The 27,441-nt window shown below is 34.2% G+C and overlaps 4 protein-coding genes across 4 annotated transcripts; 3 read left to right on the plus strand and 1 right to left on the minus strand.

The window, feature by feature from the left end:
• The first annotated feature begins 2,915 nt into the window (after positions 1-2,915).
• Positions 2,916-7,708, plus strand: LOC130827424 (uncharacterized). Its single transcript, XM_057693144.1, has 2 exons — positions 2,916-3,529; positions 6,077-7,708. Exons 1-2 carry the CDS (start codon positions 3,237-3,239, stop codon positions 7,527-7,529), a joined length of 1,746 nt encoding a protein of 581 aa, XP_057549127.1. The 5' UTR covers positions 2,916-3,236; the 3' UTR covers positions 7,530-7,708.
• A 6,363-nt stretch (positions 7,709-14,071) lies between these two features.
• LOC130827425 (uncharacterized) lies at positions 14,072-17,008 on the minus strand. Its single transcript, XM_057693146.1, has 2 exons — positions 14,940-17,008; positions 14,072-14,861 (listed from the first exon to the last, which is right to left on the minus strand). The coding sequence occupies exon 1, from the start codon at positions 15,952-15,954 to the stop codon at positions 15,028-15,030; it is 927 nt and encodes a 308-aa protein (XP_057549129.1). The 5' UTR covers positions 15,955-17,008; the 3' UTR covers positions 14,072-14,861; positions 14,940-15,027.
• A 1,092-nt stretch (positions 17,009-18,100) lies between these two features.
• Positions 18,101-23,126, plus strand: LOC130827427 (oleoyl-acyl carrier protein thioesterase 1, chloroplastic-like). The gene is made up of 7 exons (XM_057693148.1): positions 18,101-18,644; positions 20,148-20,281; positions 20,360-20,473; positions 20,904-20,999; positions 21,833-21,920; positions 22,026-22,094; positions 22,629-23,126. Exons 1-7 carry the CDS (start codon positions 18,300-18,302, stop codon positions 22,908-22,910), a joined length of 1,128 nt encoding a protein of 375 aa, XP_057549131.1. The 5' UTR covers positions 18,101-18,299; the 3' UTR covers positions 22,911-23,126.
• A 1,788-nt stretch (positions 23,127-24,914) lies between these two features.
• LOC130827426 (uncharacterized) lies at positions 24,915-27,124 on the plus strand. Its single transcript, XM_057693147.1, has one exon. It carries the CDS (start codon positions 25,120-25,122, stop codon positions 26,938-26,940), a length of 1,821 nt encoding a protein of 606 aa, XP_057549130.1. The 5' UTR covers positions 24,915-25,119; the 3' UTR covers positions 26,941-27,124.
• Positions 27,125-27,441: the final 317 nt, after the last annotated feature.

A 27,441-nucleotide genomic window follows, 5' to 3' on the forward strand; every position in this document is an offset into this window, starting at 1 on the left:
AGAATAATCAAATCTTTTTATGATTTTCCTACAATAATCTCATCTATTGATTAACGCATGAATAATCCCAACTTTATAGGGTATTTTCCTAGAGTACACCCGATAACCTGATGATTTGTTATAGCAAGTTATATTTTTTTAAAAAAAAAGATAAATAAAATTAAAATGTCGAAAAAATGTTTAAAAAATGTTGAAAAAACATTCTGATTTTTTTAATTATTCAAAATTTTTATGTAAATTTTTTAACTTTTTATCTAATTTTACATTAATTTTCAGTTTACTTATTTTGATGAATTACCTACTATAGCAGGTCATCGGGTTATCCAAGTTTACTCTAGGACAATACCTCTAAAATTGGGATTATTTATGATTAATCAATAGATGAAATTATTGCAGGGAAGATATGAAAAGGTTAGATTATTCTAGGTAATTTTTCCTAAAAAAAATCATTTATTTATTTAAATTGCTGTGATCATGGAAAATTAAATCGTTTTTATGACATCAAAATTTGGTTTAACATGATCAATTCAAGAAATATTAATATTATGATATTTGAGTTTTTTTTTTTTTTTTTTTTTTGTAAAGAAATGATTATCTTGAAGCAATTAAGGGGAAAATTGCGTGAAAATCAAAATTTACATTTGTCATTTTTAATTTATCGTACTTCCACCGTTTCAAAATATCACGCTTATGATTTAAGTTTTAGGATGATTTATATAGAGTACAACTTTATTCTAACAATGTTGACAATTTGACATTGTAAACGCATCAAATTGATACTATTATCACAATTCAAAAAAAAAGATGATACTATTATCAATATTTTATATTTAAAATTTAATATAGTAAGAAGAAAAAGGCAGAAACAAGAAAAAAATAAGTTTTTATTTTAAAATTTCATTTTGAAAATAAAATATAAGTAGAAAATAAGGACATAAGTTTATGTTTAGCAAACAACTGATACATAGTAGCTATAAAACATTTAATTTGATCCATTGATTTTATCAACTGATTTGACTAGTCAATTTTAAACACACTTGTAGATAAAGCTTGCAGTAAAATTAATTCACCATTAATTGTTTCAACCAGTCAACTCATCAAATATTAGCATTAAAGAATTTGACAATTCAACATCTATTTATACCTAAACAAGCCAAATTATTTAATAATTTATTTTATCAAATGCCCACCATACTAATTCAGTTCGCCCTTAGCAAATTCAGAATATATGCAATGTAATACAATAAAAAATTGGGAGTATTTTGATAGAATTTTCAAATATTAAAGTACAAGTGAGATATTTTAGCTTATCTATAAAAAATTCCTAAACTAATTTGTCACAAAAGTATTAGTGAAACCCAAGTTCAAGATCCAAATCTCAAAGTGGGAGCAAAGATGATGCGCATAACTTAGTCATAAATAAACCAATAATTATTGGTATTTTTTTTATCATAGGAGTACATTATAGGGATTTTTAGGAATTTATGTCTAGTTAAATATATTATGTGGAACAATTTATTAGTATTTTCTATCATACTTTCAATGAATTTTAATAGTTGCTATATTTTTATTTTTTATGTTATTAATGTACAATTTTAATTCTTAATAACTTTAATTTCATATGATAAAAAAATTATACTTTTAAAAAGTTAAATTAATTATGTGGAACAATCTATTGGTATTTTCTATTATATTTCCTCTGATTTTTAATAGTTGCTACATTATATTTTTTATGTTATTCAATGTATAATTTTAATCTTTAATAGCTTTAATTTCATATGATAAAAAATTCAACTTCTAAATAGTTAATATTATGAAAATATGTATTAAGGCGAATCAAGCAAAATTTCACTTAACTATGTTTTACATTATACATTAAAAAACATATTCTAAACAAAATCAGTTGTTGAACAGTAATTGCTACTGTAACCATTATTAAAATCTTAAGGTAGTATTAATTTGTAAAGTTTATCTTACCAATAATGAGTTAAGAAAAAAAAAAGAATTATTCTTACTAGATTGAACAAGTTAGATACATACTTTTATTTGATTTGTTTTAACGACTTACAACCTATATTTCCTTATTTAAGGCAAAAAAATTATGCATTACTTTTTTTTATTCTATCAATTGGTATGAAGAAATAGGTTTACAAACAATGATGAAAAACACATGGATGATGAGGCAATCACATGTATCCAAAATTACCATTTCACATTATTTAAATTTTATTTTTATTTTATTATATTTTTGATTTTGAATTTCACCACTTTTTGAATTGTGAATGAATCCAAATCTAAGAAAATACTCATGCTATTTGTTCAGTTTACTCTATTTTACTAAAAATAATTTCACACAAATAATCAAATAAGCAAATTCAAATGGAAAGATTATAGTAAAACAAATAGAAAAACAATAATCCTATATCTTTTTCTTATAGGGTACTACGGGGGTGTTTGGCATCTGGGAGTGAGAATTATGAAACTATAGTTGAGATCTAAAATGAGACTTGAATTGAGACTTTGAAAATCAATATCTCTTGTCCTTGTTTGGCAAATGATAAAAATAGATAAAAATTAATTATATTTACAAAATTATTCTTAAAACTCATACATTTCTTTACTTTTATTTATAGCAAAAATGTTTTTTTATAAATTTTTTAAGTCAATTCCAAATACAATCTTCCTTCTAAGACTTCTTTTGTGAAACTTTCACTTTTTAAATTTCAATTCGATCTACAAATCTCATCCTTTATCAATTCCCAATCCTCCTAAACAAACAAAGAACTTTTTATAATTTGACCAAAAAAAATCTCAATCTCAAACCTTAATTTTCTTTTACCAAACAAACCCTATATTTAATTTTCGACTAATCCTTTTATTTCCTCGACTTACACTTTGATAATTGAAAAAAGAAAAGGGGACTCGTCCTCAATTATCATGACTCATGAGTAACATACTAACATTCCACTCTGAACTTTACTCTGAATAATTCCTACACAAAAACACTATTTTCTTTTCTCTTTCCATTTGAAATCCTACCTGTCAGGACTCTTCAAAACTTCCATAATAAACCAAAAAAGGAAAAAGAAGGAAAAACTGATGAACAAGAACAAGCCATTTCTAAGAATGCCCTAAACCTTTTGGATCTAACCCTTAATTTGAAATCCAACCCACATTTTATCTCAAAAATCCCATTTTGTTTATGTTAATAGTTTCGATTAAGTAGAAAAATTAAAATGAGGGTGTTAAGTGAATCTTGGTGTTTTTGCAATGGTGGAGGGAAGTCTGAGAGACTTAAGGCTGCCATTTTTTCTAGTAAAAGCTCAGCAATTGCTAAACTCTCTATTCCCTCTGCTTATTCTGCTTCTGGTAGATCTGTCGGTGGTAATGTAGAAGCTTCTGGAACTGGGTTTTTGATTCATAAGAACCTTCTTTTGACAACACATGTCAATCTTCCTTCTGTTAATGCTGCTGAGTCTGCTGAGATCCGGCTTCAAAATGGCGTTCCTGCTACTCTTGTTCCTCACAGGTAAACGTTTCTGACTTTTTATCTGCTTCTTTGTTGTGGGTAATTGATGTTGACTTTCTGGGTTTCTTGTTTGAATGCAATTCAGGAAATGTGTAAAGATTTAAATTTGATTGTTACTTGTTACTAACTTCAAATTTGGTAAATTTTCTCATTGACTTGTTTGATTTGATTTGATTTGATGAGGTTAAGAGTGATTTTGTTCATTATTCAGCTCAGTGAAATGTGATTTGAGGAGCTATGATTTGTTGATAATCAGGGGCGGAGTAAAAACCCACAAAAAATTTTGAGGCACAAAATTGTAGGTCAAAATACAAGTAATGAAGACAAATCAAAATTAATGTTAACTCATTGTCATAGTCGGTATATTCTGCTTATAGAAGCTATAATCAGGTCCGGAGAGGGTAGTATGACGGGAGACTAAATTATACTTGGTATATCTTGCTCATAGAAGTTATAATCAGGTTCGGAGAGGGTAATATGACGGGAGACTATATCCTTATCAAGGGAAATAAAGGAGGTTGCAGAATGAGATGCAAAAATATAATGTTAACTAATATCATCTAATGTCTCTTAATTTTAGGGGCATGTGCGGTCGGGCACCTATAATTACCCAATTGGTAAATTTGTTAGATTTGTGGGTAATTATCATCATAATTATGGATATATGATTTGTTGGTAACTTTTTTTTACTAGATATGATATGATTTGTTGTGAAAAAGCTGGTAATAAATGTAAAGTAATGCAGATAGTTTCTTGTAGTCAGCCAGTTTGTAGACCCCAACCTCTCTTCCTTTTCATCCTTGGTGTGTGTTAATTTTTGATTTACATCTTTTTTTTGATATAATATTTGTTCTTCTAGACTTTTCTGGAGAATTTGGTTTTTTTGGAAGATTAATTATGTAGTTCTTAATTGTATATCAATGATCTATAATTGTTGAATCTTGTGCTATGATTGATTATGTAGTTCACATTATGATCTCTTGTTTTTAAAATTGCTATCGAAATTTTGGGCTTATTAATTAAGGATTTGAAGTTCATGCAATTAACTAATAAATAAATGCAATTAATGCTATTATTCAGTTTATGTAATTAATACACTCCTGAATTTTGAAGCATAATTGTCATTCTTAGGCAAGTAAAACAAGTTCCTTTCATAGAAGGTGACTTGTTTATTGCTGGAATTTGCTTATGAAGTCATTGCCTCTAGTTTTAGTAAATTAATAGAATGTTCGTTGGTGCGCCTTAAGGAGTGCCGGTAATTATATGTAGTACAATAAGAAAATGATCACACATGACAAAGGAGAGACAAAGGAGGGAAATGAAGAACAATAACATTTTGCAAACTTTTTTTGGCGTGAATGTGTGCTAGTATGGGAAATTTCGGGAAAGACTAGTTGCTTAATTAGAAAGCAACGACATATATATATATATATATATATATATATATATATATATATATATCCCATTTCACTATTCATACGTGGCTAGCATGAAATGCTAATATTTTCATTAATAACTTGTTTGGATTGAAGGAATTGACAGAAGGAAAGGTAGGGATCTGGAGAGATATAATTTCTTTTGTTTGGATACCAGTTTTGGATGGGAGGGATGTGAAAGGAATGGATTTGAAGGGATTACGCCCCTTCATTATGTTAATTACCAATTCTCTCTAAAAGATTTAAAAGGAAAATGAGCTTTTCTCATCCTCTCACATCTTTTCCCTCAATGAAACAAAATGGTTGTGTGAGAAAAAGAATGACAGAGAAAACTTGACACAATTTTCATGGGTTTTTCAACGAATTTGACAGTTGATCAATGACTATTTAGTGTCAAGTATTTTGGTATTGCGGGAATTGAGTAGGGGACTTGGGGTGATACAATTCTAGATAAAATGGTTTTTTCAGGGAGAGCTGTAGACGATTACCATGGCGATAGTCATGGCGTTTGGGCAGTGATAGGAAGGTTAAGGGAGTTTCGCATGGTGAATGAAATAGGCGAAGGTGAGAGAGTTCTGGGATGCTGGTGATGGTATGGGATTGAGGCACTTGGTAGCTCTAGAAAACAACCATTTGCCCATTGACGTTATGGATCACGATGGGAACACGCCTCTCAAATTAGGGTTTATACTTTATCAGTGTAACATAATCAGCAAATCAGCAATTTATTTTGTCTTTCTCGATTCACAATTCGCCCAAAATAGACCAAAAATAGACCAAAATTGACAATGATTCGCTTATTTCTGATTCGCGATTCCCTATTCACGACCAGATTAGTGAATCATACGACTCTGTTCTTGATTAATGAAAAGGCAGAATTATTCATTTTATAAAAACGGTGGAACTATTACAAGGTAGTGGCTCTATGTTCAAGGTGTTCCTGACTTTTCAAAATCTTGCAGAATTGTCCATATCATCGAAACTGTGTTCCCCGCCATTTTTCTTCCTTTATTCATCTGCTCGGTTCATTATTTTTAAAATGGCTTGCAGAAATTGTCTTCTAGTCTATTTTGATTGTTGTGTAATTTTCTTACTCCATTACTACTGGCAGGTTTTTCATCACTAGCTCTGTCCTTGATCTAACTATCGTCGGCTTAGATACCATTGAAGGAGATACAGTTGCACATGGTCAGCAAACTCAATGCTTCAAGCTTTGTTCTAAACCAAGCCTTGAATTGGGCAACATTGTATATCTTCTGGGACATGCCGAAAAAAGAGAACTGACAATCGGCGAAGGTAAAGTCGTGATAGCTACGGATAATCTTATAAAACTGTCAACTGAAGGTTTTACTTGGAGCCCTGGTTCTGCCGGTTTTGATTCACAAGGAAACCTCGCATTTATGATCTGCGATCCAATGAAGCTAGCAACTTCGCCAAACACTAAATCTTCATCAACGTCTTCGTCTTCATCGGCTTCTTGGAAAAAGGATCTTCCGATGCAATTTGGTATCCCTATGCCCATCATATTGGACTGGTTAAATCAGCACTGGGAAGGCAGCCTAGACGATCTTAGCAAACCGAAGTTACCATTAATGCGGTTGGTCTCGGCTGGCCATAGAAGTGAGCATTCGTGTGCGTCCTTTACGATGAGACAAGTTTTCAAGGCTACTGAGGAAATCGAGGGCACTGCATCGTCTTCGAATACTGTATCAAAACCCAAAGACCAGTCTGGACAAGGGTGTTCTGCAGCTGCTCAAACTAGCGAGGACGAAAAACCGATCATGCAACCACATGCTAGCACGACTCATCTTCAGGGAATTCCAACCCCGGAAATATATGAATCACCGAAAGTGACCGCAAACCCAGTGAAGAAAACAGAAACGACACAAGTCCCACTTTTAGATATCAATTTCCCGCCAAGGATAGTGAAAGCTCCTCATGCCCATAGATCAATGGAATTGCTTCCTGGTACGGGTGAGAATTGTGTGAATGAAGTTCCATTACCGGGTTTGCACAAAGTGACAGAAAAAGAGCCTGTGCAGACGCGGATAGTAAAAGAGGAAAAGCTGATGAAGGATACAGGTGCTGCAATGGAGGAAACTAGCTCAACTGGTTCTGTCGGGAATGCACCAAGCGAAGGGCAATCGAGCTCTTCACCCATTGATGTATCGGGTATGAGAGACGCGGAGAGTAGTGAAGGAGAGACGTTGTATTCAGCAGAAACCGCTGAAAGTAGAAACTATACGAGCCCTAGGGAAGGAAGGTTTCAACCTGTTGGGAGGAGCCAAAGTTGTGTGAGTTACAATCGGTGGGGTCCTGTTCACCGAAATCCTGCTGCCCGAAGAACCTCATTGGAAAAACAGAGAAGTTTTATGCAACCGAGAAAGACTTACTCGCAAGGAACTCCGTCTCATAAGACAATGGATTATTTCAGTCCGACAGTCTCTTCCATTATGAAGAAACGGAACATGGAGCAGCAACAACAGCAGCAGCAGCCGCAGCCACAGCCGCCAAGCAGGCCTCGGCCTAGTGCAGTGCATTCTTCGCCGAGGTGGAATTTTTGAGGTACCTACTGATTGTGAAATGTAGAACATAAAAGGTATATATGTTATAAAACTATTTTGTTGTTTACATTCTATTATACTTTACTATTTTGTTGTCAACCTTATAGACATCCACTCTTGAGTAATAAGAAAAATATGAGAAATTTCAGACCCTGCTCATAGTCTCTATGAGCTAGATATATCGGGTATGATGATAATGATGATGCTCTCCTAGACACTGGTTTCTCATTCTTGAGTCTTGACAATGTAATATATACAAAAACAAACATGTGATCGTTGACTTTCAAATGCTTGACGAAAACAAATTCTTGTGTAAGACGGTCTCACGGTGAGAACGTGAAACGCTTTCCATACATGGGCTGAATAGCTTAACTTATACAATTATTAAAAATATAACTTAACTTATACAATTATTAAAATATTGGCTCCTTGTTTTATTGTCGTTTCACTTGAGAGACGGTCTCTCGAGTAGCTCTATTTTGTACCTTCCATGTATGTGGGGTTTTGTTAAAGGTTCTAACTTCTAAGAGCAATTTGATGCAAAATGAAGCTCTCAAATATACAAGCTTCCATGTGATGTGCTGTTTTATCACCTACATTGACTAGGAGCTTCTCATATGGTAATAGACCTATACAAATGATCGAATACGGGTTGTGTTGGGTTGAGTTGAAAATTGGTCGAGTTTAGGGCTTAGGCTCGGCCTTGGAAAAAAGGAGAAAGCTCATGAAAAATTATGACCTTTGACATATGTGGTAATTACTAAATATAATTAGAATATAATTATAAAAACAAGTATATTAATGTAGTAATACTCTTTCTTCCCTTTGATTTAGTATTAAAGAGGAAGTGAGTTGTTTTTAAGAAAATGTGTATATTTGGTAATGAATGAAAGAAATATGAAATTGTGTAGATGAAATTAAAAAGAGAGTTGGAATGTATAGATGAAATTTTAATAAAGTAGTGAATTTATTTTCAGAAATAAAAATAATACAAAATGAAAGAGCAACTCAAAATGAAAAATAATGCTAAATGAGAGCGACGAAAAGAGTAATTAGTCCCGAGAGTACGTCCCAATTAGATTGGATGTACAACTAAATTGATAAATAGATCACACCTAAAAGCAAAGACAAGTTAAGAGTATGAGGTCCACTCCGACCTCTTGTTCCTTTGCATGTTTTAATTACTTTGAAACCATTTGGAAGCTTGAAATATAACTTTAATTGTAATTTTATAGCCATTAGTTTTCAAACTTGGTTGCATTAAATTTATTTAGCACGTTATGGATGTTTTTCTTACATTTCAAATTTATTTAGAGTTTTTTTTTCACCTTTTAATTTTTTTTAAAAAAAGTGTCTTTAATCTAAAAAAAAGGTTACATGTAGCAACAACTCATTTTTTCTTTTTCATTAGTGTATTGTGAATGTGAGACTTATAAATTTTTATATTATTATTAATTATGTTTAATAAATATGGTTTTACACTTTAAACCAAATAATTGAAAACAACGGTTTGAAGATTGGTCTAGTTTGAAATTGTCAAAGCTGATCAAACTGCAAATAAAAAATTAAATCTTAATTTTGAGGATGAATGTAGATCGAAATAAATATATTTTTTTTGTCATATTGTTCATGACAAAGGTGAATTGTCATATTCATATATACTTCATCTTTCTATATATTGGTTGAGTTGGTTTAAGAGAAGTTTTATGGAAAGGTTTGAGTATGGACTTATACCATGTGCGCGACTGCATTGTCTTTTTAGGCCGGGCCTAAGCTTGAGCTTAGTGAATAGAGTTGAACTTCTTTTCTTTTTTTTTTTTCTTTTTTTTTTTTTTTGCAACGGATTCAAATTAAGTGTAACTATTATTTTTATCTTTTCTATAATTTTGTGATCGCCTTTAATATCGTTAACCTGGACATAGTTTGCGATTGTTACCCTAGATTTAGTAAAAAAAGTAAGAGCAATTATTGTTCTGGAATAATTCACGTTTTTATGACTTGAATTACAAGTTAAACTGCCTAAAAGTTTATATTCTTTTAAATAGATTCCTCTAGATCTCTAGAACAAACATATCTATCAATATTTCTCTAAAAATTCTTTTCTTTGTTTTCTCTAATTTTCTTAGGCTTCATGTGTTAATCTCTAAATTTCGCATACAAGTGATGATATTGATAATGTTGTGTTAAACCTAGGGGCAAACAGGCTAGTGACAATACCCACAATTGTCGGGTCGTAATTTGCTTTTAGGTCAGCGATCTCTTATCGTAATGCAATGATTATTTCGTCCTTCATTCTCGTGGGGTTTAATTCCACCGCCTACCCATGAATAGGTCTGTCAAACAAATTAAATTTTGTTTGTATTTGTGCTTGAATATATAAATGGTCAGAAACCCCTTAATTCAAATCTAACATCTTTAGTAAATTGGGTCAAAAATCACATCTATGACCTGATATGTTACAAATCATATCAACCTAATTTTGATCTAGTTAACTCATTTAAATAATCTTAAAAAAATTATATTAAAGTTATATATATATATATATATATATATATATATATATATATATATATATATATATATATATATATTTATTTATTTATTTATTTATTTGACTTGAAATTAGCTCGTATAATTAAATAGGTTACACGTATTTATTTTCTAAATTAAAATATTAACTCTAATTTAATCATGTTATAAACAACTCAAGTCAAATCAATTCATTTAACTAATCAAATCAAATATCTAAACACTCTTATTTCAAATTAGATTCAGATTAAATTCACACTACGAATTAGCTTTCCCACCTGGATGCCAAAAAAATTAGGTGGCGTAATTTTGGAAAATAAAGACCCAATTCTTATAATTCGCTACCCTTTTCATTTTTTCGCCATCCCCTAGTAAATTACCATATTGCCCTTGGTATTTGAAAAAATTACAATTATGCCATTAAAGCTAAAATTTTCTATATAAACCACACTCACACTAAAAAAACTCTCACCACAACAAAAAACCAACATACAAAAGCAAAATTTGGGAGCAAAAATTAAGTTCAATCCGGAATTTATCAATCGAGGTAAGTTATTTGTAATTAATTTTTTTAAAAAAAAAAAAATAAATAGGAGTCGCCCAGATCTGGGCGACTCCAATTTTTTTTTTTTTTTTTTTTTTTTTTTTTAAAATTTTTTCCGTATGTATTTTGTTAATTTTATTATTATTAATTTAATTATTATTATTATTGTATTGTTATTTTTGTTAATATTAAATATATGTTAATGTTATTATTATTAATTTTATTATTATTATTGTGATTGTTAATTTTGTATTATTAAATATATGTTAATGTTGTTATTATTAATTTTATTATTATTATTGTTATTGTTATTTTTATTTATTATTAAATATATGTTTATGTTTTGTTTTATAAATTATTAGTTTAAATTTGTATGTTGTAATGTTTATTTATTTATTTTTTTAGTAAGTGTATATATATGTTATTTATATTTCACGGAAAAAAAAAAAAAAAAAAAAGAAAATGAGTCACCCAGATCCGGGCGGCTGAACCGGGGTCCAGCCGCCCGGATCTGGGCGACTCATTTTCTTTTTTTTTTTTTTATTTAATTTTTTGTATATTTTGGAGTAATAAATTTAAAAATTGAAATTTTTAAAAAAAACTGATTATTATATATATATATATATATATATATATATATATATATATATATATATATATATATATATATATATATATATATATATATATATATATATATATATATATATATATTATTTTTTTTATTTTTTCCTTATATTTAGGAAAAATATATTTAAAGTTTGAAATTTAAAAAAAAACCTGATTTTTATTAATAAATTTATATATTTTTTTTAATAAAATGTTAATATTGTAAATAATTTATTTATTTATTTATTTTAAATTTGTTTTTTTTTCCGTTTATTTAGGAATAATAATTTTAAATTTTGAAATATAAAAAAAAACATGATTATTATTAATAATTTTATATTTTTTTTTTAATAAAATGTTAATATTGTACTTAATTTTGGAAAAAAAAAGGTGATTATTATTAATAATTTTTTTGTTTTTTTTTTAAAAAAAGGTGATTATTATTATAAATATAATTTTTTTTATGTTATTACTGTTATTGTGATAGTTAATAATAATTTAATTTTTTGTTGTTATATAATTGTTTATGTTTGTATTATTAATTAATTATTTTGTTTTTTATGTTATTTTTTTCCATATTTTATTTATGATTATTATGTTTTTAGAAATATTATTATTTATAATATTGAATGAAACCGTAAAAAATTGTAGAAAATGGCTGGTAATCAAGGAAAAGGAAAGGGTTTTTTTAGGCAATTATTGAGAGGTAATAGTTCTAGGTCTACCTTACTCAGAGGGGACCCGCATGAGAGGGGGTCACGGGTTCTGCTAGGAGGGCTAGGCAGGAAGAGGCGGCCAGACACAGTGTGGCCCAAAGGTCGAGTACGCTGAACCAAGTGCGTACTCATTTTGATGACCAGGCTGATAGCCTCCAGAGTAGTTGGGGGGTTTATAGTGATGATGATAATGATGCTGATGATGTTCAGTTCCAAGCTCCTGAGCCTGCCCCATTGGACTGGACTATAGTTCGTGGCCCCGACGGCAGATTTGCCCGTGGCGGCCCGAGTTCTTCCGCCGCATCTGAGCGTGCAGGAGGAAGTTTTGTCGATAATGAGCCGCCACGGGGCAGGCCCTCACAGTCCACTAACACGGACTGGTTAGTGACATCACCCCAGCCCGGGGGGCCGACAGATACGCAACTGATCCCTAGCTATGGCGGGCACATAGCTAAACTTATTTATGAAGGCTCCGAGCGTACGCCTCCGATTCTGGAGTGCCGTATTAGGAAGAGACCGGTGAAGTCCATCATCGAACTGAGGGATATGTCCGATGAGCTAGTCGATTTTCTACCTTCCACTTCCCTCGGTCGACTACCGGTCATTATGCACCAGCACATCGACTCTGCTTTGATATCGGCGTTCGTCGAGAGGTGGCAGCCGGATACGAACACCTTTCACATGCCCTGGGGAGAGATGACGATTATGTTGCAGGATGTGCAACGCATATTGGGCATTTCTATTGATGGTTCTCTGCCGACTGAGCCTTCGGAGGCGGAGTGGGAGGTTGGTATCACCAATCTGGTCGGCGAGCCTCTGTCTGAGCTTCGACGTAAAGGTTCATTCACCAGCGGATGCATAAGCGTTGCTGAACTGATGCGGCTTTGTCATAGGTCGCAGGCCTTGGATACCCAGACCACAGCGTACTACATGGCTGTCATCGGCTCTACCTTGTTGGGGGATAAGACCAGGACTGGCATGCGACCTCACCCGATAGTTGTCGTCAACGACGATGAACAGGACGTGGCCTGGGGTGCGGTGACCTTGGCGTTCTTGTACAGGCAGCTCGGAATGGCATCTAGGGCTGGTTGCAAGACCATTGTTGGATGCCTCACATTGCTCCAGACATGGATCTATGAGTACTTCCCCGCTTTCCGCCCTCATCCTCGCCGAAATGATGTGCCAAACATGACTAGGGCGGAGATGTGGACGCCGAAGAAAGTAGGTCGTGAGCTGGACAGGTTGATGGAGTTCCGCAAGGTTCTGGACTCAATGACAGAGACTCAGGTATTTTACATTACATTTTGTCATGCATGTTGTTTTTTATTTGTAGGAAATTTTTTTTTAACTTGGCCTGTATGCAGGTTGAATGGACTCCGTACAATTTTTCTGCTGCTGCGTTGCTGAATGAGCACCCACGCACCACAGTCATCGGGGGTATCACCTGCTTTGATGTTGTGGAGGTGTATTTGCCGGAGCGGGCATTGCGATAGATTGGGTTCGTGCAGTCTATTCCTCCAGCTCCTATTAGACCAGCCAAGGCTCTTCGACCGGCACACGGAACCTACTCCGTGACCTTTCCTTCTTCTGCTGCAGCATTTGTGGAGGCGTGGAGTAGGTTCCCCTACAGTGCCCGCCTTGTAGAGCAGGGACTTCGACGGGCTACTGTTCCTTCAGAGACTGAACCTAATTACGTTGAATTTTTTAGAGTGTGCTCGCACCAGTACATATCCCGAGACGAATTGCTGGCTTCCGGTCCTGGTCCTGGTCAGAGCAGATCTGATTACGTGAGTTTTATTATCAATTTTTTTTCAAGTTTTTTTTTTTAATCAATTAACAACGCACATTGTCCTTTGTTGTTTTCAGTTCGCGAAAGAATGGGCCAGTCGATTCTCTCCAGTGGCAAGACTACCTACGCGGATTGCGGATTTGAACTCCCGTCAACGACATGCGTTAGAAATATACCTTAATGATTGTAGAGATTTATATAATGAATGGCAAACTGATCAAGGGCAAGGCCCTGAATAGTCTGTACTGAAACTATTTTACATTATTTATTGCATTTATTTTCGTCAATGATTGCATTTAATTTACATAAATATACACACTAACCCACATCACACATATACATGTATATTTGTCTACCAGCATTATAAATTCCTCCTATTAATCAAAGAAATAAATAAATTGTTAACACCACACACTGTAGTATAATTATGGATTATATACAACTTTTAATGAATGTCGTGTATAAATTCTATGGAGTATCTAAATTTACAGCATCGTCAGCGGTGTTATTTGTTGGTGGGTGTGCCCCGCGTAGATTATTCCACAGCATAATCCTTGTAGTGAAATTTGTGTCAAGATCTTTCGCAAAATTGTCAGCTGCTTGTTTCCAACGTGGGTGGATCGGCGGCAGAGGGGATGAATCGTCGTTCATAAAAAGTTGAACAAAATGATTTCGATTAACCCAAAGTATATGTATTAGTTTATTTACACTTCTCGCGGCCTGTGCTTTTCTTAACGGAAGAATCAAACAGCTGTGTTGCGAATCACCGTCAGCAGAACCATAAAAAGCAATGGCAATGTTAAGAAACGTTGCTGCAGAGTAGAAAGCCATCGGTGCATCGAACCAGTGCATGAAAGGAGCAGGTCCATCGGTGTGTGAACCTACTCTGAATATTGACTCGTCTAGTGACTCCTGAGATAGATACAAAGTTAGGTATTGCGCTCTGTTCATTTGCATTTCCATACTCATAGCACGTCTTAAAAAAGGCCATGCTTCCTCGCCTCCCAGCTCTGTGACGGCAATTGCTCTAAATCCACAGTTACCATCACCTAACACATCAATCCAGTCGAACAAATAAGGAGGAAGCATGAATGGGATGTAATCAGGCCATGGAAACTGTGAGAAATCACGACCTCCTGGATCATCTACAATAAATGTAAATTAAGTTAATATGCGTAAATAACAAATAATTAATGAAAAAAACTAAAAATTAAGTCAATTACCGGATAAGTTGAAACTGAACTTAATTCCTACTGAAGATTGCGTCTCTCGGCCACTAGATCTGCCACTTGATCTCCCGCGGGAAGAAGATCAAGACCCTCGACCACGAGAAGATGATCGGCTATATTCAAATGAACTTTTTCTCCTTCTCATGTTTTTACTAGTGCTTGGTCTTCCCTTTCTCGGTGGACTAGCGTAAGGCTCAGGTATATCCGCACCATCTGGGTGTAATTCATATTCAAGTACCTCAGCCATTCGGCGAACAAAAGCGGGATCAGATTTAAGGACTTCATCGACCAGAGATTCAAAGTACTCTTTGTCATTGGCGTTCGCGTTTCGTACTTCTTCATGGGGTTCGTCTCCTACCTCTGTGTACCTCAAAGTACTCCAGAATTCATGAATGTCATCCAAGTACAAAGCACCATGTGATCCAATGGTCATTTGTAAATAACATGCACACGGCAATCCATGGGTTTTTTGAAGTACACAACCGCATTTGTTCAATACAAAATCACCCAGTTCTAAGATGCGGTTAAACTCATTCTGGATCTGCTCCAAGGCATAGAGAGACACGTGGCGATATAGAGGTCTAAAGAAATATTGTCGTAGCGTTCTTGGTACAGAAGTCATGGATTCCTGTAGCGATTGTCGGATTTTAGCTTGTTGATTTGTAATCTGTGCGTGCGCCCTTTTGAAAAGGGTATCGAATGAGCTATTACCGCTACCAAGGTAATACTTAAAAGACGAGTGTTGGCTTTCCACTCTGCTGGTAGTATGGTTACCCAAGTGTAAACAATCATTCGTCCACGCACGCACAAATTTCTCTCTAAGTGGAATCCATGTTCCAGTCAAATATCGAACGACCCTTCGGTTCCTAACCGACCACGTACTGACGATCCCTTCCCATCTCTTTTCATATTCCCGGATTGTAGCACTTTCAACCAAGGGGTTCCATCTACTTTTCCTGAATAACTGCCCTTGTTGATTTTTCTTGCCGCCGCACAACTTGTCCACCATGTTCTCAACATCGTTGCCAATATGCCAGGTGCATAACAAATGACGTACATTTACATTAAACAAAACAGTGAACGTAATTAAGACATTATCAATAGATATAACCACAATAATGAACTCACAAAGCGTTTTTACCTGGGAAGACGTCACGAATAGCTGCAGATAAACTTTCGTCACGATCGGTTACAATGACGCTAGGAGTCTGAGCAGTGCCGAAAATATCTCTCAATCCCTGCAGCACCCACGAGTACGACACAGCCGCCTCATCTCGCATCAAACAAAACGCAACCAAGAAGTTGTGATTTGTTGGCGTCATTCCGATCACTTCACATAGTGGCCACTTCGGTTTGTTCGTTTTGTACGTTGTATCTATCAGCACAACATACGGCCACGTACGTATCATTTGGATTGAAGTAGGATTTGCAATTAAAAGTCTGCTCAAGTGCCTGTCATTATCCAACTCTGTCCAGACCACATAATTATGTTCTGTGGCCATATGAAGACAGTGTTGAAGGGGAGTCCTGCCCTCCATTTCATCTCTCCTTATTGATTGCCTAATATTATATATCTGATTCATACTAGCATAAAAACCAGGAAAATTATCTCTAATAGAATTCATAATAAAGGCCGGTTGCATTCCGGTTGCACTAAGCTGTCCTATGTGCTCCCGAATATCTACATTAATCCTCGCCCTTACATGACCATCTCTGTACACCAAGAACGGGTGGTTATGTTTTCCCTTTTCACCAGGACACACCCTTACCGTCCAAGGTCTTTCTCCTGGTTTACGACTACTTCCTACAATCATAAATTTACACCCGCAACTCCTACTTTTAGAACCAGGTCGGGCAGCATTATCTACATCACCCCTAAGTTTACCATAGCGGTGACATCTTAAATAACAACTAACTCTGGAACGTCCTTCTTTCTTTTTATAAGAAGCACGTGTAAATTGAAAACCGATTGTTATTGCTATCGCATCGGCCCAACTATGTAACTCATCTATGGAGATAAATTCCCTATCCATAACAAAGCGACCGGAGTAGTCTACGTTGTCTCCAAAATTTTCAAACTCCTGCACATTTGATATAAATTAAGTACATTAATGACTACAATAATAATATTTGGATTAATAATAACAACAACAACAACAATAATAATAATAATAATAATAATAATAATAATAATAATAATAATAATAATAATAATAATAATAATAAATAAATAGATAACGATAAATCAAATTAATAATGACAATAACAATAATAATTTTAATAATAATAAAAACATTACGTTAATAAAAAATTTTAAAAACATTTAAAATAAATAAATAATGACAAGACAAATAATAACAATAATAATAATAGTAATAATAATGACAACAAATACAACAATAATAATAATAATTATAACAATAATAAATAAATAAATAATTAAATAAATAAATAAATTACGTAAATTAAAATATTAAAAAATTTAAAAAATAAAAATATCAACAATAAAAATCATAATAATGACAACAACAATAATAATACTAACAATAATTATAATAATAATTTAAAAAAACATTAATACGTAAATAAAAAAAATTAAAAAAAAAAAAAAAAAAACCAGTCTCACAAATCTGGGCGACTGAACCATGGTCCAGTCGCACAAAACTGGGCGACTGGACCATGGTTCAGTCGCCCAGATTTGTGCGACTGGACCATGGGTTAGTCGCCCAGATTTGTGCGACTGAACCATGGTTCAGTCGCCTAGATTTGTGCGACTTGTTTTTTTTTTTTTTTTTCGAACGGCAATTTTACGTACCGCATCCGACTCATAGTCGCTTTCGTTAGCCATATTCAACCAACTACGCCTTACAACTTCTTTAACACTTTTTAGAGAGATAGTACCAGTTTTTAGAGAGATAGTACCGTGTTTGAATTCGTACTTCAAACGCATCTCAGAATTCGATATATATAGACAAATCATCCGCATTAAATTTTTAATAGTGTTATTAAGCGTGATTTACATTTATTAATTATGTTTTAACTCCAATGGCATTTTTGTAATACTTTTAAATTCATGGGCAATTAAGTAATTTTAGGGGATGGCGAAAAAATAAAAAGGGGTGGCGAAAAATAGCAACACCCAAAGTGCCTGCCTGCCTGCCTGCCCAATGCATTGTCATTCACTTGATATCCAAATTCTCATCGGTCTTATCGAACAATAATTTCACTCAAATCCGTTAAAACCCACAAAAACCAATTTCTTCCTTCAATCAGGCGCCAAATAATTTCCCGAATCACGCCATTTTTCAAATCGATAAGAAAAAGGGAAGAAACATAAATCCGGCGAAAAGTAAGATGTTGAAATCATCATGCACTGTACTAACCGATAATGTTCAATCTTTTACTCAATGCACTTTCTGGGCTTCATCTAAAACTTTCCCAATTTCTAATCGTCCTCAAAACGTTTCGATTGGTTTCTCCTCTTCATCGAAACGCCCTGATCGATCTCTATCAGTTTCTACTACTACTGATAATGGAGTTACTGATATTGGGTCGGGTTCAATTGGGTTGGCGGACCGGCTCCGGTTGGGTAGCTTGACTGAAGATGGGTTGTCTTATAAGGAGAGCTTTATTGTGAGGAGTTATGAAGTTGGGATTAACAAAACTGCTACTGTTGAAACCATTGCTAATCTCTTACAGGTTTTCTTTAGTCTCTGTTTATAGAATTATTTTTGTTAATGTGTTGAATTTTGTATGTTAATTAGTAATTTTGGAATAATGGGTTTTATAAAGTTTAGTTTTTCGTGTATTATTTGGTGATTTATGAAAAAGAAATTTAGGTTTTAAAATTTGAATGTAATTTTGATTTTTGAGTGATGATTTGATGAAATTGCAACAAATGGGTTTGTCATGACTGTTTTCCGGTCAATTTGGAGAATTGGTTTGTAAAAGTTCTCTTATGAATTGTTATTGGTGAACTTGGATTGATGAGTATGAGTAATTTGGATGTGAGGGTTTTTTGTTCTGTTGAAAGTTTCTGATTTTTGGGGAAATTCTGATATGTAGATGTTTATTTGATAGTAATACTATGTATTATTTGTGGAAGCTTCTCTAGTGTAAGGAAGTTTTTTGTGCCTTTTGTTGTGACCTTAAGGATTTGAGCTGGGCATATTATTCTTGCAATGAGATTATATGGGGCCAATTGGCTGTTGACCCATTGGTTGTTGGCTTGTTTGACTAGTCGGAAATATTGGCTGTTTTTGGTGGTTTTTAAGTTAGCTGAAAAAGTCAGCCGTTTATAGAGATGTTTGGTAAATTTAGGTATTGATTATTGCTTATTAGAGAAAAAGTGAGTTAACAAAAAAACTAACTGGAGTACCTTTTAAATTCGGCTTTAAAGCCATTTACCAAACTATTTTTGGCTGTTTAACCAACCAACAAGCCAACAGCCAACCAAAAAGCCAACGTAAAAGCCTAACATCCAAACACCCTTGTCTTTTGTATTATATGTCATATGACGTATGTGCTAAAATTATAGCAATTACTCATGTGTATATAATGAAGTTTGCTTAAAAAAATTTCAATATGTTGCTTGTGTAGCTGATAGTGATGTAGTATGAAAGAAGTGCCTTTAAACTGTCTCTTGGGAGTGATCTTCTGCCACATTAGGCAGTTGGTATAGTGGCTGAAATGGTGGCAAAGGTTTACAGAATCATGGTAGTAATTCACATAAGGATCATTTTTCTGTGAATATTTTTTCTTAAATTTCTAACTCATTACAAATCACAATTGGTAATTTTGATAATTTTGTGGGAGCTTGATTCTGGATGACTATTCTTTTGTCTTTAATCTTTATTACTTGACTTTTTCGGTGCATTCGAGAAACAAGAAACGATAATTTAGTATTTTAAACCGCTTTTTTCGTACCTTTTCGGTGCGAATAGTTCGAAACGACGTACACGTTTCGCAGCTTCAAAGGGCTGCGACCTTTGATTCCTTTGTGTAACTTCAACGTGTTGATGAGCTTTATTGATTGTTTCCATGTCAATTTGAGTTGCTTCAAATATAAATAGATGCATGATGTTTGTATCAAACTCAATGGCATTCATTTGATTGCATATTGATCATTTAAATATTATTTTGATATGTTTCAGAGCAATGTGCCTTTACCCTTACAGTGATGTTGTGATTTTTGTATCCCAGGAAGTAGGTTGCAACCATGCTCAGAGTGTTGGATTCTCAACTGATGGATTTGCTACAACCCCAACCATGAGAAAGCTTCATCTGATATGGGTTACTGCACGCATGCACATTGAGATTTACCGATACCCAGCTTGGTATGTTTACTAACTCTCTCATCGTGAAGTTCTTTTAGAGGATATGCTTGTTATTGTTGTATTCAATGTTTGGTACAGGAGTGATGTGGTTGAGATCGAGACATGGTGCCAGGCAGAAGGAAAGATTGGGACACGACGTGATTTCATTATTAAAGACTATGCAAATGGTGAAGTTATTGGAAGAGCTACAAGGTAATTTGAGTCATCAGACCTATTCCTTCTAGTCTATATGATTTTTGTTCTTGCGGAAAATAAAATAGTTTTACTGGATACTACGGTTGGATATTGCTTGGAAAACAGTGTCTACCACTGTCACATGATTCACTAATCTCCTTGTGAATCACGAATCAAAAAAGCGAATCATGATCACTTTTGGGCTTTTTTAAGGTTATTTTCAATGAATCGCGAATTCAAAAAGCAAATTATGTTAGGTTGGTGTCTACGATAGTGCAAAATATCCCTTGCATCACCATATCGTGACCATATTGTAAAAGTTCTTAAGCTTACCGGGACTGAATATTAGCTGAGATGATGGTGAAAGCCGTTTCCTGACTGTTACCATGACCGCTAAATGATTGAAGTGAATTGAGATGACTGATAATCAGCTTTTTTCTCATTGCAGTAAATGGGTGATGATGAACATGGATACCAGAAAGTTGGAGAGAGTTACTCCTCAAATAGCTGATGAATATTTGATTTATTGTCCGAAAAAACTCCGGTAAGCCTTTGAACAGAAATATCCATTTTTCATTCAAGATTACAAAACAAAGTGGTGTATCTTATTTGTAATGTTTGCTTGCTTCTCTTTGGGAGAGTTAAATACCCAGTATAGAATTTGTTATCCTTGTTTGGCACCCTGTAATTATCCCTTATTTCGATGGGGCCAAAGTTATATAGTTCTTTGGTACTGGGTTATAATAGACTATAGTAAAATGACTTATTAAATCATGTGCACTTCTTATCTATGTGAAGTTCTACATCGTGTTTGCTACCTAGGGTCAATTGGAAACATCCTCTGCATACACCCAATCCCCCCAAACCCTACCCTATGCGGGAGCCACTTAATGGTGTTGGGGTCATGGAATTTTGGTGTTTGGCACCCTGCAACAAAATACAAATAAGATATAGATAAATTGATGCATCTTATTGTAATGCCTTCTGTTTGCGCGTTTCCCTTTTGGGACTTTGAAGATAAATGTCTGTTTTTAGTGTTTTATTGTTTATTCGAGATCTCTTGGTAGCTAACATGACTAAAGAACTGTAAGACAAAAATATAAATGGGGCGGGTTGGGTAAAATCGGGCCAGTGTGTACTGTATGGCTTTCCACCCAGTAGTGAGTTCATCTTAGTACAGCAGATCACTCAATCTAAGTGAGGTAAGGCGTAGTCGGTAGCGTTGCATTAGGATTAAATGAATGCTCGAGTTTCGTTGGTTTTTTTATGATTTTCTCTTGATTTCTTCTTTTCGAGGTTCTGCATGAGGTATATTTAGGAGGTGTTTGCTTTGACCTGATATGTTTCTTTGCCTACTCTATCTGATGACATTTCTAGATTAGCATTTCCTGAGGAAAACAATAAGAGTCTGAAGAAAATATCGAAGCTGGTTGATCCCGCTCAATATTCAAAACTAGGGCTAACGGTAAGCTCGCCTACTGACGTTATTACCTTGTGATTTAAGAATCCATTATTAGGCCTTCTTTGTTTACTCTTAACTTGGACCTTAATACTTGTCCGTGTTCGACAGCCTAGAAGAGGTGATTTGGACATGAATCACCATGTAAATAACGTCACATACATCGGATGGCTTCTCGAGGTAAGTTATAGATCGTTTTATAGTCCTTTCACTCATTGCTGATCATATGCTACTTTCTGTTTGACAAAATTATAGCGGAACAACTCAATATCAAGATTATTCTTTGAAAAACACCCTTCACCCCTGTTTAGTTTAGAGCTATGTTACTTGGACTCGGGTGCTGATATCGGGTACTGGTACCTGTCCAAGTGTCAAATAAGTCTAAATATCCAAATTTAAGCCTAAAATGAATTGTCTAAGTGTCATACCAATATCCGAGCACCAAGGATCGGACACGGGTACGTGAAGCAAAATAAACAGTCCGAGTAACATACTTTGGAGAACTCAAAAGTGCTCTTATGAAAACACCCACCATGAGATTTTTGGTGATCTTGAGATGGAATATGATCCCTCTTAATCATCTTATATTTAGAATTAGACCTAATTGCCTTAAGTAGTAAATGTCACTTGATTTTTGTGTAAACTGTCCTGTAAAGATTTTTTAGTTTGATTTTGGTCTCATGAATTGCACTTTCCACCATCTATTTTTGGCAGAGTGTATCGCAAGAACTCATCGACACCCATGAGTTGCGAAGCATTACCTTAGACTACAGGCGAGAGTGCCAGCACGATGATATTGTAGATTCCCTCACAAGTCCGGAATCTGTCAATGATGCTGCACCCATCTCACAGCTGCATGGAACAAATGGGGCACCAGCATCAGCTGGAGACGAAGACGATAGTGTTCAATATTTGCATCTATTGAGATTATCCACTGATGGATCGGAAATAAACCGCGGACGCACCGAGTGGAGAAAGAAGCCTCAGAGACACTAACGACGAAGTCTTCCCTTGTTTCTCTGATGTTATTCGTATGCTTATATACACTAGTGATTGAGGTTGATTCACATCCAATATTTTTTGTTCGTTGCACAAATGGTAGATTAGATGAAGAACATCGGCCCTTTTGGTCTATATTGAATTTGTATGTAGCACTCAGTGCAAATCTACTGTTGTAATCAATGTTATTTGGACTCGACCGGTGATGCTGGATATTGATACGTGTCAAAGGATCTTACACAGATACGTGAAGCAAAATGAAGAGTATGGGTAACAAGGTCGTAATGAACTGATGTAAGACCATGTGTAATAAACGGGGTTTTACATTTTGACTTCAAGTTTCATCGAGAACTGTTAGTGTTTTCGGTTTTGGCTTTGAATCGAGGGAGACGCGATGAGGCAAGGTAGAGAGTTCGAGTTTAATCACCACTCACCATAGTTAAGGAGACATTAGCATTTAGCATAACTGCCTTCATCAATAACCAATGACTAGCCACGCTACAAATAGGGTTGTACAAGCAAACTTAAAGCAATGGAAGAGTTTGTACACATTTCAATATAGCAAAGCCATCAAACACCTCTCGTCTAAGCACGGTAATGAAGGTTGGATGTACTCAACCTTATCATTGTCTAAAGCTGACCAACAAAATTTCAGCTCAAGATCACCCTTGTATGTCTGCCAAAAGGCAAGAAAGGAAACAACTCAGACGATAAGGCGTACAGTATAATATAAAGGAAAGAAATATTTACATTCTCAAAATAATCATTTATAATTTTAAAAACCAATTATAATTTTAAAGTGATCATTAAAAGATCTCATACAAGATTTGCTGGACAAATTATACCAATGAAATCAACCAAGTAAGAGCATTTCGGAAATTTTTGGGGTAAGAAAACAAGAGGTGCTTATAAAATTTAGGAAAACACACATGCATAAGAAAAAATCAGTCCTAAATAGACTTGTTAAAATGGTCAGTATGTATTATGTCAAATCATTTTGTTTGGATAGTTTTTAAATCACATCTTTCTGGTTTGAGCGGGTTTGGATCGACCATCAAGTCAAGAAATTTAACCTTTTCTTTTAATAAAAAAAATTCATTAAAAATACCCTATAAAAAATTTCATATATAAAATTAATTATATTTATAAAAATTGTCCAATATATGGCCTGTAAAGCTTCCATGAGAAAATTTTGATTCAAAAACACAAAAATTGACTAGCAATAAGTGTTTTAATTTAGGATAATGACCTAAAACTGGAAAAAAAAAATTATTAATTTTGAAAAAATAAGTTGAACCAATCAAGAATAGATAACATTGAGGTTTGGATTACAGTCGATTTAACCCACATATTCGATTTTTTAGGTCGGTTCAATTATTAAGTTATGGTTCATAATCTCCATAGTATAAGATATAAATCTTAATTAAAGTAACAATAACTGTATTCAAGACGTAATGAAACCTTTTTTTAAACAACATTTCACTTACTTTGATATCTAAATAAGAATGAATTTATGTCTTTTTCATCCATTAAAACCCTCCAATTTTGCCCAAAATGGTATTAATTCTTTTATGTTTTCTTCTCCATTATCATACAACTATTTATTACCTCAGATATCTAAATAAGAATGAATATCCTCTCCATTTCATTAGGATAAATATTTATTAATTCTTTTATCTCTTTTTCTCCATTATTATCATATAACTATTTATTACCTTTCACAATAATAATTTTCTTTTGATTTTCTAATTTAATAACCTTATTTTTTTAATTTGACTTTTATTTTCTCATAAATATTTCCACCAATGCAACCATGCTTTAAATGTCAAATGTAGCAATTTTAATGTAACAAAAGTTAAATTTCTAAAAATGGCAGCTCTTAGCCACGTGAGCAATTATGACCCATTATATCCCGCCAAATTTAATTCTTGGCGCTTCCCTAAAATTTCAAAATCATTTCACGCCCCCTTTTCTTTTCAAATTTCGAACATCAATCAAAATTCAATTAAATCTCCCCTCGTTTATTCGCCTATCTCTTTCTACCCCAACTTTCTCTCTCATCTGCAATTCTGGAGAAGAACAAGAATCCTCATTAATCTTCAATAGTTCAATTCTACTTTCTCCATTTCCAGGTACTAATTCAAAAAAACCCTTCTCTAAATTCTTCCCATTTTTGCTTATTTCATCTTGGATTAGAATCTTCACAATGGTTAGAGAACAAAAAGTGGAAACATTTTACACGAAATTACGTGAGTCTGTTTCACGGGTCTCAAATTACTCTGCAGAAAGCTTCGATTCTTGTGTTTTACCCTCTCCTTTGTTAATCTTCCCTTCGACTTCTGATGTAGATTCACTTTGTGCACTTAAAATAATATTCCACATTTTAGAATCAGATTCAATTCAATATGCTTGTTACCCAGTTTCATCTTTCAATGAAATTCATAAGTATTTGGAGCCAACTTTAAGTTTATCCCCTGATATTCCTCTTACTTTGTTGCTTATAAATTGGGGTTGTCATAGAGATTTGAGGAGGATGTTGAATTTGTCGGATTCTATGCGGGTTTTTGTTGTTGATAGTCATCGTCCTATTCATTTGCATAATTTAAGTGATGCAAATGATCAGGTTGTTGTGCTTTATACTAAAGACGATGAAGAACAGGCTGATTTGAGTTATGATTTTGATATTTGGCAGTTAGCTAATGTGAGTGATTTGAATAGTGATGATGAAGGGGGTGAGGATAGTGAGGAGGAAGATGAGAGTGGGGATGAAACCGATAGCGATGAAGAAGGAAGAGACGAGAAGAAGAAAAGACGGGTTTTGGGTGAAGAAGGTTCTAATCCTGATAAATTGTATAGGAAATTGAAGAAACAGTATTATCAAATGGGTAATTTTCATGGTAAGCCATCTGGGTGTTTGATGTATGATTTATCCCATTCACTGAGGAAAAACACGAATGAGCAGCTATGGTTGGCTTGTGTCTCGATTACTGATCAATTTGTTCACGAGAGATTGACTACTGAGAGGTATCAAGCTGGGGTTATGGAGTTAGAACAGCATATCACCAGTTTGGGGAATTTGGATGCTATTACTTCTGTGACTTTGAAAGACGGAACTAGAATTCGAGCACCCGACTCATCTAGAATTTCTTACGAGGATGAGCCAAGATTGATGTTGTTAAGGGAATGGAATTTGTTTGATTCGATGTTGTGTTCTTCGTATGTAGCGACCAAATTGAAGACTTGGAGTGACAATGGTATGAAGAAGATTCAACTTCTTCTGGCTAGGATGGGATTTGCGCTTATTGATTGTCGGCAGAAGTTTCAGTACATGAATATCGAAGTTAAGAGGAAAATGAAGGATGAATTTGATCGGTTTCTGCCAGAATACGGGCTTACTGATTTCTATTACAGAAGCTTTTTACGGCTTCATGGGTATAGTTCAAGGGTTTCGGCAGCTGATGTGGTATATGGGGTTACCGCACTATTGGAATCCTTCATTAAGTTCGATGGCACTTGTGCTTCCAAGCAGTTCGGTGTAGCGTACGATGCTTTATCGTTGAACAATTTGGAGCAGTTAAGGCTCGGAATGCAGAATGCAATAAAAGTACAGCGAGCTATTCTTAGACAAGGAAGCACAGCTATAACCAAAAGGGGTTCAATACGAAGTGGCAGGAAGTTTAGGTGGGTTAAGCTCGAAGATTCAGCGGACACGAAGCTTTTAGGATACCCTCAAGCATTGACGAAGTTTTGTTATTTCGTGATGGATGCGTTGAGAGAGAAAGGCGCGAGAATGAAGCCTCTACTATGTGCGTGCTTAGCGCAGGAACAGGATAAAGTTTTGATAGTTGGCGTGACAGGGAAGCCTAGACTCGGGGCAGTACAAGGCAACGCGTTTGGCATGGCTTTCAAGAATGCGGCTCAGGATATTGGCGTTGAGTCGTTCCACGAGCTGTTTGAATCATCTTGGATAATTTTGGATAGAGTTGATGTTAATTCATTTATGGTTAGGTTAACTGAAGAACTGTAGAATACTAATAGATGATAGATGAGTTTTATTCTAGAATCTTCCTTCCTCATTTACTGTATTTCCTTAGTATGCCTAATACAGTTGTATTTTCTTAATAATTTTTGGATTAACTTGTATTTTATGACTATCACATTTTATCACCTTAATGGAAAATGTTGTATACAATTATCCACTTCCATTTTTCTATTTTGAAGGGACTAAAAATTCCTAAATTATAGGTAAGTATTCAATCCAAATATCAACATCCATTTTATGGTCTATTTGATTAGTGATATTAAATGGCGGTAATGAAAATGATTTATAGTGTAAAATTTCATCAAAAGTTCTATGTCATTCCCATAGGGATGAAACTTTGATCACAAAAATATTTTTTTGTTTATAAATTTTCATTACCACCTAATACCATATCTCTCAACGGCAATGCATTAGAATAAATTTTATGAAGAAAATGAAATGATTGAAGTTGGACAAGCATAGCTATCAAGGTAGTCAATTACCACC

Source organism: Amaranthus tricolor, chromosome 11, assembly GCF_026212465.1.
Source record: "Amaranthus tricolor cultivar Red isolate AtriRed21 chromosome 11, ASM2621246v1, whole genome shotgun sequence".
NCBI classification, from domain to species: domain Eukaryota; kingdom Viridiplantae; phylum Streptophyta; class Magnoliopsida; order Caryophyllales; family Amaranthaceae; genus Amaranthus; species Amaranthus tricolor.

Bases quoted from the DNA above. Each gene is read 5' to 3' on its own strand.
- LOC130827424 (XM_057693144.1), top strand. From the start codon at position 3,237: ATGAGGGTGTTAAGTGAATCTTGGTGTTTTTGCAATGGTGGAGGGAAG. The intron at 3,530-6,076 runs GTAAACGTTTCT...TACTACTGGCAG, and splicing joins GCTACTCTTGTTCCTCACAG to GTTTTTCATCACTAGCTCTG.
- LOC130827425 (XM_057693146.1), bottom strand. From the start codon at position 15,954: ATGGTGGACAAGTTGTGCGGCGGCAAGAAAAATCAACAAGGGCAGTTA.
- LOC130827427 (XM_057693148.1), top strand. From the start codon at position 18,300: ATGTTGAAATCATCATGCACTGTACTAACCGATAATGTTCAATCTTTT. The intron at 18,645-20,147 runs GTTTTCTTTAGT...TTTGTATCCCAG, and splicing joins CCATTGCTAATCTCTTACAG to GAAGTAGGTTGCAACCATGC. The intron at 21,921-22,025 runs GTAAGCTCGCCT...CGTGTTCGACAG, and splicing joins ATTCAAAACTAGGGCTAACG to CCTAGAAGAGGTGATTTGGA.
- LOC130827426 (XM_057693147.1), top strand. From the start codon at position 25,120: ATGGTTAGAGAACAAAAAGTGGAAACATTTTACACGAAATTACGTGAG.